Source organism: Amblyomma americanum, chromosome 2 (assembly GCF_052857255.1).
Source record: "Amblyomma americanum isolate KBUSLIRL-KWMA chromosome 2, ASM5285725v1, whole genome shotgun sequence".
NCBI lineage: Eukaryota > Metazoa > Arthropoda > Arachnida > Ixodida > Ixodidae > Amblyomma > Amblyomma americanum.
The window spans coordinates 8,208,521-8,223,466 of record NC_135498.1 but is presented as its reverse complement, the minus strand read 5'-3'; the positions used below and the strand labels follow the sequence as shown (position 1 = coordinate 8,223,466).

The window sequence follows — 14,946 nt, the reverse complement described above, 5'->3', positions numbered from 1 at the left end:
GTCAGTGCACGTTAAAGACCCCAGGTGGTCGAAATTGTTCCCGCACCTCTTTCTTCCTTTCTTCTCTCAGTGCCTTCTTTATTCCTTCCTTTACAGTGGGATTCAGAAACAGATACTGTGCCATTTGCTTTCCCCAAAAACCAATTTTCAATTTCAATTGAAAAAAAAGTGACCGGGTTGTCCTTAAGCTGTAAGCTTAAGTAACTGTTGATGGCAGCTACTTTACGTACAGGTTTTCGTGCTCTGTGACAATGTACAGAGTGCTGTTCTTCAAGTGCTACATCCAACTTGCACATTTTCCAGCCTTTGGCTTTAGTTGCCTGGGGATGCCGCTACGAAATGAGCACCGTTGATCAAGAAGAAGTTGTGGCATTCATCAAAGTGAGTAAAGTGGCCAGGTTTTATTCCTGCATTTAAAATGTGCAAAACTGATTGCTATGGAATTTTTATTTTTATCCCAGTGAAGTGTTATAGTAATATATGCAATGAAGATAGAACACCCTCATTATTAAGTAATGTCATTGGTTCCTGCTTCAAGTTAATAAGCTGTCTGACAAACTCAAAAGACATAACCTCTTCCCTCCACCTCAGGAAAAAGCACTGAAGGGACCCGAGGCTTTTTATCCAAAGGAAGGACAGTACACGCATATGCTCATCAAGACAGCAGTGCCTCCTGTCGGATCTGACATGAATGATACAGTCATCTGCCCTGGTCTGTGATGAGCTCTTTCGGGGTCTTTGAATCATGCCTGAAGATGAAAGGACCTTAATGGTACGGCAAGGTTTTAAGGCTTTGCTTCATCAAGCTGGGCTTGGAATTTCACTCAATGTCTTCTTCAGGGAAGCATGGCAATTGTCATCACAGAGGTGGGCCATAGTGGCATTTAATTTTGAGGCAATTTTGTGAGCCACGATGTGGTTAAAGATTTGCCCTCTTGTTGCAAAATAGCAAGTCGTGAAAGATAAGCACAGATTTGTAAAGGAGTACTTAATGTCTTCACGAATGCTGCCGCTCGGCAGCAGGAAAACACTGTTTTGGGAGTTAAGGGTTATTGATGATGTCTTGTACCATATATGTAATTTTAAAGCTGTCACACTGTGAATGCATGAATGGTTGGGCTAAAATGTCTTCTTTCTGATGAGAAATTTAGCTTCTTATCTCTGCCTATAGTAGGCTGTTTAGCTGCTGGCATGGCGACTACACTGATACCATAGTGGCTTGGGCTTGAAGACCTGGTAGAAAAACAGTTTGTACTTTGGCAGTAAAGATTCAGGTTGATGATGTGACGGCACACTGTTGAATTGTAATTGCTTTAGAACTCCCACTGCTCACTCACAATACACTTACGATAAAAATTGTAACTGATCTATAGCACTTCTTGACCCAATTAATTTGCAGTGAGAGTCACTAAGCGACCTGTTATGATAAGGTGCAAGCAGTAAGAGGAAAGCCACAGTGTGATGCTGCAGATGAAATTGCGAGGTCAGTTATTCGCAAATGACTCTAGTATTAATACCAGGCAACCATTTTGTCTTTTATTTTTCTAGGTTAAGTTATCGCAAAGTCTGCCTCTACTGCTGTGGTTTCTAGTAGCACTGTGTTGCAGTGACTCTAAAGTTATACAAGCAGCTTCTCAGTCTTGCTGCACTGATGTCTAACATAGTGCCCATGTACCTGAATCATACATTGCTGTCATTACCAAAGAAAACCAGTTGTGCATACCCTAGTGTACTTTTACCACCAGAAAGGCCAGTTCAGTTTGCCATTCTGGAACTGTAGAACATCACTCAATTTTATGCCCATTCTTGTTAGATGTCAGACAGCCAATCTGATATAGGAAAGTGTCTAACATTTGATTGCAACTGATATAAGCTGCCACGTTATGGTTTTGTAGCACTTTAAATATATAGGAGGACGGCATTAATGCCTGCACCTTTTCCAGCATAACAAAAGAGTGGCAGGAGTTCTTAGCTCTTTTCCAGCATTCAGCTCATATTTTATTGGAAGTTTTATTATTGTTCAAAATATAGAGGTATTATAATTGACTGAGATGTTGGCTGAGACATTCACACATGTGCAGTCTGCTGAGGCCAGGAATTCCTCGTTTAAGGCCTTGAACAATCTTTGACATTTATAGTGAGGTTTGAAAAGCAGAGAAGTACTTGTTTAATGCAGTATGCAAAGTGATTTTTCACTAGAGGCTGGTGCATTCTCTTGTTTCTGTCCTGGCGTGGCAGTTTGCTCTTGTAATATACTGAGAAAACATGAGTGTATATTGCACGTCAAGGGATCAGGTTTTGCCCAGCTCCAAAATGCTTCAAGTTTAACCATCCTTAGGCAAAAAATTAGTTTCTGCATTAATTCTGCCCGTCTGATAATTCTTTTCGCGGCCTTTATATGTAACTAGAGGTTTGCTTCATGCAACCACAGCAAAATTCTGAGCAAGCACCCACCAAAAATTTGGAGGTAATCACGAAATATTGAGAGATGGGCACTTGTTAGGTTCAGGCATGAAAATTCAGAACAGGCACATGGTGCAGTGGGCCCTTGCTTGGTTTGACGACTGATCAATAAATAATTAAATTCAAGGTGGCGGTCACCAAGGAGGGCGGTGGAGCATCTAAGCACGGAAAATGCCAAAGAAAATGCCCCCCTTCAAAGGTTTTCTTTGGAAACTGCTTGAACTTGAGCTTCAGCGAAACATCTGAATGACCTTATTGCCACATTCAGCCCCTCCCTTTGCAATAAGCATTGCGGGGATACCAAACAATGGGCACTTGATGTATCCTTGCTATGTTTTTGAACTTCTGCCATACATGGGACATGCAGTTTATCCCGGATGTTTCGAATTGTAAGGGGATCGCGAAATAGCTGAGTGTCGCTAGGCTACGGTGTACTAGAATATATGCTAGGCCTAGCTCACTTCACGTAAAAGCCACAGCGGACAGTGCATTGTAAGAAGCCACCGCTAGTCACAAGAGGTCTAATTCTGTTAACGGTACATTGTAATTGGGATAGTATGTCAGTTAAAACAAGGGTACAGTTGTTCTGTGCATTGCCTTCAGCAGAGAAGCAGGCCACACGAGAGCTGCTGCAAAGCCATCGGTCAGCTTTGCTGCTTCACTGCATGATAACCGCTGCACCGATCTTTCAAAAAGCACTTTCTAAAAGCACGCACGAGTGAAGGCCACCCTCAAGCACACTCCATGTTCACCTCATCACGCTGTTTTGCAGTGCTAAGCACTACCGACCCGGCTCTGTGTGGCAGAAGTGGTTGCAAAAGTGCTGTTAGGAGAAGCACCAAATTCACAGGCACAGTGTGCAATTATATATATGAAATTTTCCGCTGAATGGGAGTTCAATAAACGTGAACACTGCTATACATTTGCATGGATTTTCAAGGGGACATTCTGACAGTTCAATATGAGCAATTATTCGGTATATCCGGGATCGACTGTAAGCCCATAGGTACTTGCTTGGTTTGTTAGGGAGATTCCAGATCTCAAGAAAAAAGGGGTTGGGCTCTTATTTGTGCATGTGCAGATGCTCAGTATTTTATGGTAAGTTATGGTAGGTTGTTTAGATCGGGCTATCAGGCATTACTACTCAGTCGAGTTTAGTACTTAGCCCAGAGATATTGAATGCGCTTTCATCACAAATTTTTACAGTGATAGCTTACTTCTTCATGATGACCATCAATTATCTCAGTGCACTGCAGGACACCAGTTAATTTAAACCCTTAATGCTCTAATTCTGTAGGTTGTACTTCATTATGCTGTTATGGTTTATTAGAATTATGAGGTATGTTTATTTTCAAAACATTATGGTTGTGAAAATTTTTGCCTAAAAATAAATTAGCGTTAATCTCATCACTCCACCTGATTCTCTGCTGCCACTAACGACATTAGGAGATGGTAGCAAGATGTGTCAATATTTGTATATTTGCTGGCTTAATCTCCATTGCAATTGTATTCATAAAAAGTTATGCCTCTACATGCTATTATCTGTAAGCTTGCAGTGTGAATGAGGCGCATCTGAAAGCATTGGCAAGCCTCAAGGTTGTGACTGTAATGTCATTTCATAATAACTGACTGTTTGCTGTTATGTGTATGTCATGCACAGACATTTAGAGGTCTGAAAATATGTCTAGATCTGGACACTGCATTTTTGCCCAAGCCATATGTGTGGTAACTATTCCTAGCAAAACCTTTGCTGACACTTTTGGGTTACAATTATGGAGGCTTCAGCTGGTAAGAGAGCACTTATTATAATGACAGCAGTATTAAACCTTGCATACTCTTACACTGTGAATTTACTCAAACTTCACCTTGTTTGCCTCACATGTTGGCATGTCTTTTTTTTGTTTTGTTTTTTTTGTGGAATGGGTAGTGATACTGATGGAGGTGGAGCATTATCCATATGAGCTCAGATACGAACTGATGAAATGAAATGTAAGCATACTTTATTCATTGTTACTCGGTTTGGTGGTATGGCATTGGCAGGTGTTCAGCTGATTATCGAGCTCTAGTCATGTGTCTTCAAGATAAAACACAAACCATGTAAGCGTTCCCCCCAGGAGTGACTGCAGAAGTGCAGAAAAGCATGTGTTTTGCCTGACATAAACTGTTCCCATTTCATCCATACTGATAGCTAGCATTAAAATCCATTCATTTTTTTTTTTACCAAGCTTTATGAATAAAGAAAATGAATAAGTTCAAACATTGATTTAAGGCCATATCTGCTGAGAATTGCCAGTTTACATATTACGGCTTATGTGCTGTTTTTGTACAGAACGTACTTAGTCGTTGCTGTAACATAGTGTATTGGTTGTGCTTTACATAGGGTGTTTTCATATTGTCAAGCCGATCTCGTTTTTCTTAACCAACCAGTTCAGGGAAAGCAAAACTGTGATGCCTTTTATTTGGCATATAAAACAAGAGATCATTGCAAAAATTTTATAGATGCTGATTTTGTTGTAGTTATTTTATTTAGATTATAGCGAGAAAAGTGATTAATAGCTCTATAGTGTCAGCTTTTTGATGCACAAGAATAGCATTTTACTTGCTCACTGCAAGTAAAGTGAGTTTCCTGTGGCGTCTGTATTTAAACTGATGATTATATGCTAAAATCTGTACCCTAAACTTGCCTCTTAATGTTCACTGTATTTTCTTTTATGTGGGCCTCATTGGAGTTGAATTCTTAGCTGTCTAGTATGTGTTGTCATCAGTATACTTATATCTATTATACCTTAGTGATTGGAAATGGTGTTGGTATAATGATAGTGCATTTAGAAAAGGTTGAAACTTTGATTAAACAGGGCCCAAATATATATTCAAGTGCTTCTTTTTTTTAGGCAAAATGACAAAAATGCTCTCTCCTGTATCCACTCTCTGCATTAGAATGACCACACGTTTTTGTGCTCATGAAAGATGTGGTGATAGCACATTCGTCACTGTGCATGTTTGCATGCCAGTTTGCATGTTCTTGAACATGCTTTTCAAGGCCTACTTCATTTTCTGTTTAAATCTCTCTGAGCGAACGGCGCACATATTTAATTAGCGTTTGGGGCACAGTTATTGCAGCACTTGTTTTTTAAGTGGAGTCTGTAAGAGAGTTGCGCACCATGTTGATGTTGCTGATGTGTGCTTGCTTTCTTGGCCATGGCAGCCAGAAATGATGGCTGTTGTTTCAACTACGAAACGTGGCTTTTGAAATTTTAATGCTTCACTGCAAGCCTGGCATTGACTTTACGTCTGCCTGCTACTCCCGGCCAAGGTGCAATGGGCTGCATGCCTCGCTTTGTACATGAGTATCAGCAATGCTTTGTATCCCACATTTGCATGTTGCAACTTGTGACAATTTCCAGTTGTTGTGTGCTTGGGAAAACTTACACATCAAAGTTAATGTCAAATGTGTTCTTTGTTGTAGCCAGTTCAAAGTTAGTACTGTTTAGCCTTAATGGTGTAAGGCTCAAAGGGACCCTAATTGTTTGGTTAAGTTAGGAATTCTGTCTGCTTAGCAGTTTTATTGCCACATATTGATTCTTTCCATAGGCTCCTCGCATTCCATTTCCTTTCTTTTCCTCAGTTTCTTATTAATTTGGGGCGGTGTCAGGTATCTGTGCTTAGTCGAGCTTTATCAAAGAAATGTCTTTTTTTTTGGGAAGTGTTTACGATCATTGTCACGTTTACTATACTGATAAGGTGCTTATACTGTTTGACTAACCACTCACGATGTTTGATATGCATCAAGCTCATAGCTTGAGAGAATAGTCTTGAATCTAATGATAGCATATTTCTGTGAGCACAAATTCCCATTTTATAGCTTGTTCAAATAATCTTTTTGTTGAAAGATTTTTGAGCCACAAATGTTTCTAAAATGCTGTCTTTTACATTGTTGCATGATGGTTCATTGAAACCCAGCTTCTCAGTACTACAGTAAACTCCAATTAAGACGAACTCGGTGGAGATGAATTCTCAGATAAGAATAATAATGCCACAACATTTGGTCGGTTTTCGATAGTATTCAGTGTAAGCAAAATCTGCTTAATGCGAATAGTTTCGTGTGTCCTATAGTTAAGACAAACTTTTGAAGTGACGCTAACCACGGCCAGTGGTTTTTATGGAGCGTCCACGTGGCACTGTCGAGGAAAAAATAATAAAATGCTTCAGTGCGAGAAAGCGCACCCCCACAAGATAGCTTCCGTCAATGTTCACGCAAAAGTGTGGAGAAGCTGTCTTGTGGGGGCACGCTTTTTGGAAGGGACCTTTTTTGCGCTGAGGGTAAGGTAAGGCACCCTCGCTCCTGCTTGCAAGTGGCGCGGAGATCTGGTATGACCGAATGTCGGCCAATGGATTAAAATTTGCTTAGGCATAAAGTGCACTCATTCTTCATTTACGGCTAAAAGGTTTGGGAGGTGAATATTCAAGTGACACGCCGTCGCAACACGCGTTATCGTGGTGGATAGATACTCATATATTGGTGTCACGTGCTCATTGCTTGTGGCTAAGGTAAAGGGACATGGTGCACCTGCTCATAGAGTGGTGACAACCAGGCTGCAGCAGGAGAGAGATAAGAGAGATGGACAACAACTGATCTGGGCACTTTTAGAGAGCTTAGAACCAGATGGAAAGCAACAATAAAAAAAACACAAATATAGGTCGCTGCAGAAGGGCGAGAAAAAGAGACAATGAAAGAAGAAAACTGGAGCAGTAATGTTATCAAGTAGTGTAATGAGTTTGTGTCTTGCCCGCCCTCTTCCTTCACCTCACATCATGCATAGCACAATATATGTTTTATTTGCAATTATGTCCTCACTGCAAGACCATTTTATTCATTGTATCTCACATGAAATATCTTTAGACACAGCTGCATGCTCATAGCTCTTTTTTGGGTGCACTTCTGCTAAGGTGAACTTCTGATAAGACAAACAAATTGTTACAATCTCACCAAGCTCGTCTTAAAGGGAGTCTACTATATATGTATTAACCAGCTGAATGCTCCATTTGTGGGTCCCATCCAAGGATGCATATATGGTACTGGTCATAGCTGTGTGTTCTGGGAATTCTAGTGTCCTTACATGGTATATACATGTGTTCATGTTGTCTATGAATGAAAATGCTTGCAACTCGAGCAGCGAATCAGTACAGCTCTTAAATCTCCTGTTGTGAATGGCTTGTCAGGTGACTGATGAGTTACTAAGTACAGCAGATCACTCACTGTTGCCTGTGCAGAATGTTATCATGCATGTTGTGAAATTGTCAACACTTACAGATCATACCTCTTTTCAGTTTTGGAGTGCAGGATAAATCAATCCTGCATAACGAACATACATAATATGATGTCCTCGTAGAATTGTAGGGATTGATAGCCCTTTTCACATGAGCATGTGATAACAATGCTCGCAAAAAGAAGCGTGGTCTTTTTGCCTGCGCTGTCAGTTGAAAGCGCACAAATGTGAAGGGAAAGTAAAGAATATCTTTTATTTGCGTTCGCTAGCTAATGAGGCGTGCGGCTTGAACTTGGACAAACCGGTGTGGAAGCTGTTGGCTGGTCTTTTATACTGGCAACAAATATTGCTTGTCTCTGTGTGCAGCTGTACAACTTCCGTTGAAAGCTGCAAGCATTCCTGTTTCTGTCATTCCAGCAGCTGCCGCTACTGCAATCTGATATTGCTGCACAAGTGCTAGTCAGAGCAGTGCTCTTTTCATAGTGGATTTTTATGAGCTTCTGTGGAGCTTGTTTTGCTTGAAGCAGCTCAAAGCTTCATGCCACACTGTCAGCAGTCTTGTGTTATGTATGTCATTGCGATCGACAGTCACTGTTCATCACCATGATTGCAAGCTGGTGGTAACTTGAAATGGACTGGGCATTCCAATGTCATGTTATTTCTTGAAGCATGCACATTTTTAGGGCACGTATAAGTGGTGCTAGCACAATGCTAAAAAAAAATTAATTAAATTTTCATTACTTCAGCTTACCTGCAAAATTATAAAAATTTTACTTCAGCACTGGTCGCATGCAACTAATGCCTACAGAAGTCAAGTTTAATTTTTATATCCTGAGAGTTATTCAGTCTTCTGCGTTTTTGGAAGAACAAATATCACATTAACTTACCATTTTGATCCTGGATTGCTTTAGCAGCTCTGGTGAGGTGTTGTGTCAGTTCAACTCTATGAGCACAATCTATCTGTTCACAGTGTGCCAAAGGGTGGGACAAACTACTACAATGTAAATCTATTTTTCATACACATTTATTTTTGAAGAGTGTATACAAGCGCATATATGCATGTATGTTAGATGTACGCAGGTAGCATATATTGTTGGAGTGCACGAAACATTAAATCGAACAATTTCAGCCTCATTTTGTTGTTTGTCTTAATATATGGTGAAGTAACGTTTTGTTTGTCATGAAGGTCTTGCAGGTGTGGTCACCGGATGTGCAGTGTGTTCTAAAACTTAGTATTCTATACTGCATGTATTCAAAATCACAGTGTTTTTGTATGCTCATTCAAGTGCGCTTCTCCTCAACACAGCACTTAGGACCTGTCTTGTGCGAACAAGAGAGATCCTCTTGCTGGGAAAAAAAAATCAGCGGAACTTCTTTCCTCTTCCCTGAAGGAGAAACTAACGTGTGTCTTGTAAACAGTCCTTGGAATTTAACTTATTGCATCCCCGAGCATTCCTTCGAGACTCCACATGCTCAGCTTCTGCTTCGTGGTGCAATCTTTTGGCCTCTACCTGTGTAGCTCGCTCTTTTTTTAAGCTTCTTGTGCAAACGCACTTGCGCGGTGTCCTGCGTCTGCGGGAGGCACGGAGTTCGGTCCCTGCAGCTGCCCTGTACGGGCCGCTTTTCCAGTGGGTACAGGCTTTCCCCTGGCCTGGTGCTCGGCTTCTGTGGGCTGAAATGCGGGGAAGAATGGGTCCCTGACCCCGCCTTGGGCAGAGCAAAACACCTTGTGCAATGCGAAAGGCACATATCTGCCTCACTTTGTAGGTGGACACCATCGCAGCATTACAGGGTGATGAGATGTCCACCTACAAAGTGATGCAGTTATGCGCCCTTGCTTTTCTCAAAACCAATGGTGATGGTGAAAAGCATTTTTTTATTATATACAGAGGGGTCGTTTGTATGGGAGGTGATCCCTAGTGGGCCACCCCCCCTCACAATACAATGGAGAATTTAGACTCCATTGGCTTTTTAGGAACGGAAAGGCACATAACTGGCTCACTTCGTGGTGGTGCTGGTGTCCAGCTACAAAGACAGTTATGCACCTTTTCTTCTCACAGAGCCAACGGAGGGTTTCGACTCTGTTAGCTTTGAGGAAACCTCTTATAACTGCCTCATGAAACACAAAAGGCCTGTGTGCATTGCGCAATATGGGTGCCACCTTTAAACCGTGAAGCGTGCCCAGCCCAATTCCGGGGCCCTCCACTACAGCACCTCTTTCTTTCATCTTTCACTCCCACCTGCCCCCCCCCCCACCCCCTCTCTCTCTCTCTCACGGCGCGGTTAGGTGTCCATCAAGAAGTCGGACAATTACTGTGCCTTTACTTTCTTCAGAAAGCAAACAAAAACCAAATCGGGATACGTGCCATTGACAGATATCGCTGCAAAGGTAACAGGGTTCAAACGTGGCTGCGGCAGCCGCGTTTCAATGGAAGCGAAATGCAAAACCCGCCGCGGTGCCTCAGTGGTTAAAGCGCTCATCTACTGAGCCGGAGTACCCAGGTTTGAGCCCGACCGCGGCGGCCGCGTTTCGATGGAGGCGAAACACAAAAAGGCGTCCGTGTGCTGTGCGATGTAAGTGCACGTTAAAGATCCCCAGGTGGTCGAAATTATTCCAGAGACCTCCACTAGGGCTCCTCTTCCTGTCTTCTCTCACTTTCTCCTTTATCCGTTCCCTCAGGCGGACGGGCATCCAGGCGTTTGGCCCACAGAAGAGTCGTCACATCGTGGGAACCTGTTATGGAATTTTATGTGAACAGAATTCTGTGTGTGTGTCACATATACAGTCAAACCCACTTATAGCAATACCGGTTGGAGCAATATATCGGATATAAAAATGAACAACCGCACCACGCGTCGTCAGCTTCACCATGTGTTCTATGGTAAAATAAACCGCTTACAACAATGCTGTCAGAGCATGTTAGCGGTTATAACAATTGAATCTCGTCACTGAGAGCCAACCTTAAAAGATACAAAACCATGGAAATGCTAGAACGACACCAGCAAAACCACGCTCAACGCAAAAGTGCACGTTGTTAAGAAATAGCATAGACCTTCAATTTCAGGAATTAACCATCGGACTCTTTCTGCTTTCATCCGGGTTGCGTTGGTGCCCGCAAGACTAATTAGCCACTTTACCGTAGACTTGGGAGTCACGGGGGACCGCTTCTACGAAGAAAAAAAAGCTTCCTTGCTTTGAACAGAAAGGGTATAAACTGCGCGGACAAGACTGGACGAGAGGCACACAAATCGACAGACCGTCTTGTTCGCGCCGTCTTGTCCCGTCTTGTTCCCGCAGTTTATACCCTTTCTGCTCATCATGAACCAACTAGCCTGCCAGAACGTCCTTCTTCCTTGCTTTCACCAGCTTTCGGGATTCCTACTTCTGCGGAATTCCACCAACACATGTGTTGTCAAGAGAGTCTATCCCAGACCAGCAACGAGCAGTACACGCTGCGACGAACAGTCGGTCCGGTTCGGGGACGACATGTCGCCCGCTCCCCTTTCTTGCTTCGCTGTCCACCGTGATACTGCCGCTCGTGGAAGCTCGAGACGGCTCCAGGAAGCGGCCGGGAAAAGTTATGAGAAAAAGGAAGATTCCCAGCTTTAGAATTAGGATATGCGTCGACGACTCTGCCCTAGGGACGCGCCCACGAAACCCGCTGCGTGGCAAGGAAAGGGCGGGAACCGTAGGCGAAAACGCTATAAAAGAGCGCCCGTCTGCCTCATCGGGAGGACTTCCCTCAACATTTCTTACCTCGCACAGTTTTTCGTTTGCTCCACGATGTAAATAAGTTAACAGAAATATCTTGTTTTCCCTGAGTCCCCCTCCCAGTCTCCTCGTTTCTCTTGCGTGCGTGCGACGAACACCTGACCATGCACATGGAGACTGTGTGCGCTGCGGAAGCTTGCATGCCACGGCGACGCAAAGGAAGTGAAAAGATTTTCTCCTGCGTCATTCACATTCTGTGGGAATGCCCACAGGCTCCCTCTGAGGGAAGCATAAAGTCTTTAGAACAATGGGAGACCTTATTGCTCAGCTCCGATCCAGAGATACAACTGAAGACCGTCCGAGACGGTCCGACTGGCCGAAACAGCCGCTAGGGTCCAAGGACTCCTGGCCGTCGTCTAGGTGGGAAGGCTTAAAGTCTTCCCTACATCTGTTGGACAAATAAAGTTTTACAATCCAATCCAATCCTGCGCCAAGACAGAGGAGGAAGTGGGGGGTCTCTTTCAGTGGAACAGTCCATTACTTCGTGGTGCACCGCTCATGAAAACATGCCGGTGCAATTTTTTTTTTTGTGCATTCTGTACGGGAACTGGCCACGAGAACTAAAGCGCTGCCCCATCCGCCTTTCCCGGTTTCCCGATGCCAGCGCCGCCGATGGCGCACGCTACATCGAGGCTCCCTATACCCTATCACCCCGCTGCGGCAAGCAGTGTGTGTGCGGTATCTCGACTGTGCGGTCAACCCCTAGGAACTCCCCAGCCAGCTTTGCCTCGAGCGGTCCCAGATGATGGACATCCGACGGTTCTTCAAGCGTCAGCGGGTGTCTGACGGAGCTTTATCCAGCTTTATTGTAGTGTGTCACGTGACAATGCTGCAGCATTTAACCAGAATGATGCAAGCTTTCATCAGCGGACATCAGCAGAGGTCGTCGACTCATAAGGGGGGGGGGGGGGGGGGCTCCACCAACAGTGAGCTCCCGTGACGTAGTAATTAAGCCATGATGATTCCCTTTAACCTTGCTTGGGAATAAATTGCGTTAAAAGCGAGAAAGCAACTAGCCTGTTTCAAGAATGTGACTTGGGAGAGTTTCTAGGCAAAGCTAAACTCACAAGCATTCCGGACTATTTGAAGTTACGCCTTCTTACTAACCCGTGGTCGCCAAATGTTACATACGACTTTAAAAAAGATGTGACACCTGACAACATCACTTCTCGCTACCAATGGCTCGCAGATTACGCTCCTTGGCTTGCGTACTCGGCAACAGCGAAAGGCGCCCTTTGTCGTTTTTGCGCTACCTTTAATTCCTCCGAGTGTTCACTGGGGTATTCAAGGCAGTTTTATCGTGCGCGCTTTCAGTAACTGCAAAAAAATGCACGAGGCGTGCAGGGATCACGTAAAATCCCAATGGCACCAGGAGGAAATGGCTGCATCGCAGAACTTTATGGATGTGATGACCGGCAAGCAACTACTCGCTGTGCAGCAGCTGAGCAGAGCACTACGCAAGCAAGTTCAAAGGAACCGCGACTTGCCAATTCGCAATCTGACAGTGGAGTCTTCAATGATTTCCTTGACTTTCGCATAGAAGCTGGAGATACTAGACTTCAGGAACCCTTCGGTTCTTCTGCTGGCAATGCTAAGTACACTTCCGTCTGCGTTCAGGACGAGATCATCACAACCTGTGGCGAAATCCTGAGAGAGAAAATAGTAGCCGAAGCTAACACAGCATTTGCTTTTTCCCTCCTTGCGGACAAAACTGCAGATATTGCAGAAACAGAGCAAATGTATATACGCATTCGCTTCATTGACAAGCCAGGAACCAAGGTTTTCGCCCGAGAGCTGTTTTTGGAATTTGTAGAGCTGGAGCAACTCAACTCTATATTTTCATCGCCGCTGCGGTCTTGGAAGTTTTTAAATGATGCTGGGCTGATTCTTTTAAACCTCGTTAGACAGTAGTACGATAGATGCTCTACAATGGATGGAAAAGAAGCTGGAGTGAACAGAATAATACAGTAAGAGTTTCCAAGGGCACTATTCTTCCACTGCGCAAGTCACAAACTGAATCTCGCGATCAACGATTTCAACGAGGTCGATGAAATTCTAAACGCAATCATCATCATCAGCCTGGCTACACCCACTGCAGGGCAAAGGCCTCTCCCATGTCTTTCCAATTAACCCTGTCCTTTGCCAGCTGTGCCGATCCTATCCCTGCGAACTTCCTAATCTCATCCGCCCACCTAACCTTCTGCCGCCCCCTGCTACGCCTGCGTTCTTTTGGAATCCACTCCGTTACCCTTCAGGACCAGCGGTTATCTTGCCTTCGCATTACATGCCCTGCCCAAGCCCATTTCTTCCTCTTGATTTCGACTAGGATGTCATTAACACGCGTTTGTTCCCTCACCCACTCTGCCCGCTTCCGGTCCCTTAACGTTACACCTATCATTTTCCTTTCCGTGGCTTTCTGTGTTGTGCTTAACGTAAGCTAAACAAGTGGCCCGATGCGCACTCCCCATAGACTTTTAGAAGTGTGCCTTCACACTCGAATCTGACTGCCCGAGGAGCGAGGCATTCTGTGCACAGCTGGAAAAGTTTCCAAAGGTACTTCTCCTGTACCAAAAAAATTTTGTTGCCGGAGTCATCTGTGGAGCTTCCAACACATCCCTGCCTGGAAGACAATGGCAAATTTTCAATCGCACCGGACGGCCTAAACACGCTACCTCGCATGAAAAAATTAGGAGTGAATGTTTATGGCACCAGAGTAAAAGAAGGGTAAACAGGTGTTTATCATACTATTTACAAATCACATACTTCTCTTCAAATTCTTCACATGGGCTGTAGTCCTCATCATCGTAGTTCTCATCTCCACCGTCTTCTGTGGTGTTCTCATTTTCAATCGCCTCTCTCTGGATTGGCATGGTCGTTTGAGTAGCTGCGTCTATCATGGGACTACCAACCTGAATGCCTAAAAGTCATGCGACATGTGCACCTGCATTTAGTAGTTGTTACCACTGGATTCAATGTAGAATATGCGGAAATTTTTGTACAATTGAAAACCTCTATAGCGCTTTGCCCCCTTCCCCATCAATATTATACAAATGCATGAATCGAAAATGTACGCTGAATGTGGAGGCACATACCAATAGATACAGTATGCGGTTTTGTCTGAGAGTGGCGTGATGCTGTGCTTCTTTTCACACATGCCTGTACAGCTTTGCTTTGTGTTGATGGCCGCACTGTTGCTTGGACAGACTTGTGTCTTCCCCCCTCACAAGACTCTGTCAGTTTGACCTCCGGCGGCACATCCTGTGCTGCATCTGAAATAATGAGCAGGTTATCATGTAATGCCTTGTATTACTCTGCTTGGTCAAGATTGGTCATTACCAGTAAGAGCGAGGATACTTAGTTGCATTGCACAGTTTTCTTGTGGCATTGCACAGAGATCTGCTGCAGCTTCTGTTGTGACATCTGCAACAGAGGCTGAGACATGAT

The 14,946-nt window shown here is 44.0% G+C and overlaps 1 protein-coding gene and 1 long non-coding RNA gene across 5 annotated transcripts in view; one reads left to right on the top strand and one right to left on the bottom strand.

The window, feature by feature from the left end:
• LOC144120504 (uncharacterized) overlaps nt 1-8,864 on the top strand; it is a 23,814-nt gene extending 14,950 nt beyond the window's left edge. For all 3 annotated transcript variants that reach the window (XM_077652950.1, XM_077652951.1, XM_077652953.1), the window contains exons 9-10: nt 304-381; nt 592-8,864. In XM_077652950.1, the coding sequence (XP_077509076.1) occupies nt 304-381; nt 592-720 (207 nt within the window). In that variant the 3' untranslated portion in view covers nt 721-8,864. The remainder of the gene's footprint in view (nt 1-303; nt 382-591) is intronic.
• LOC144120506 (uncharacterized) lies at nt 7,243-14,946 on the bottom strand. Of its 2 annotated transcripts, XR_013312451.1 has the most exons (4): nt 14,839-14,946; nt 14,595-14,771; nt 10,353-10,464; nt 7,243-9,402 (listed from the first exon to the last, which is right to left on the bottom strand). It is a non-coding gene; the product is annotated as an uncharacterized LOC144120506 (long non-coding RNA). The 2 variants fall into 2 exon arrangements; XR_013312450.1 differs by having other exon boundaries at nt 7,243-10,464.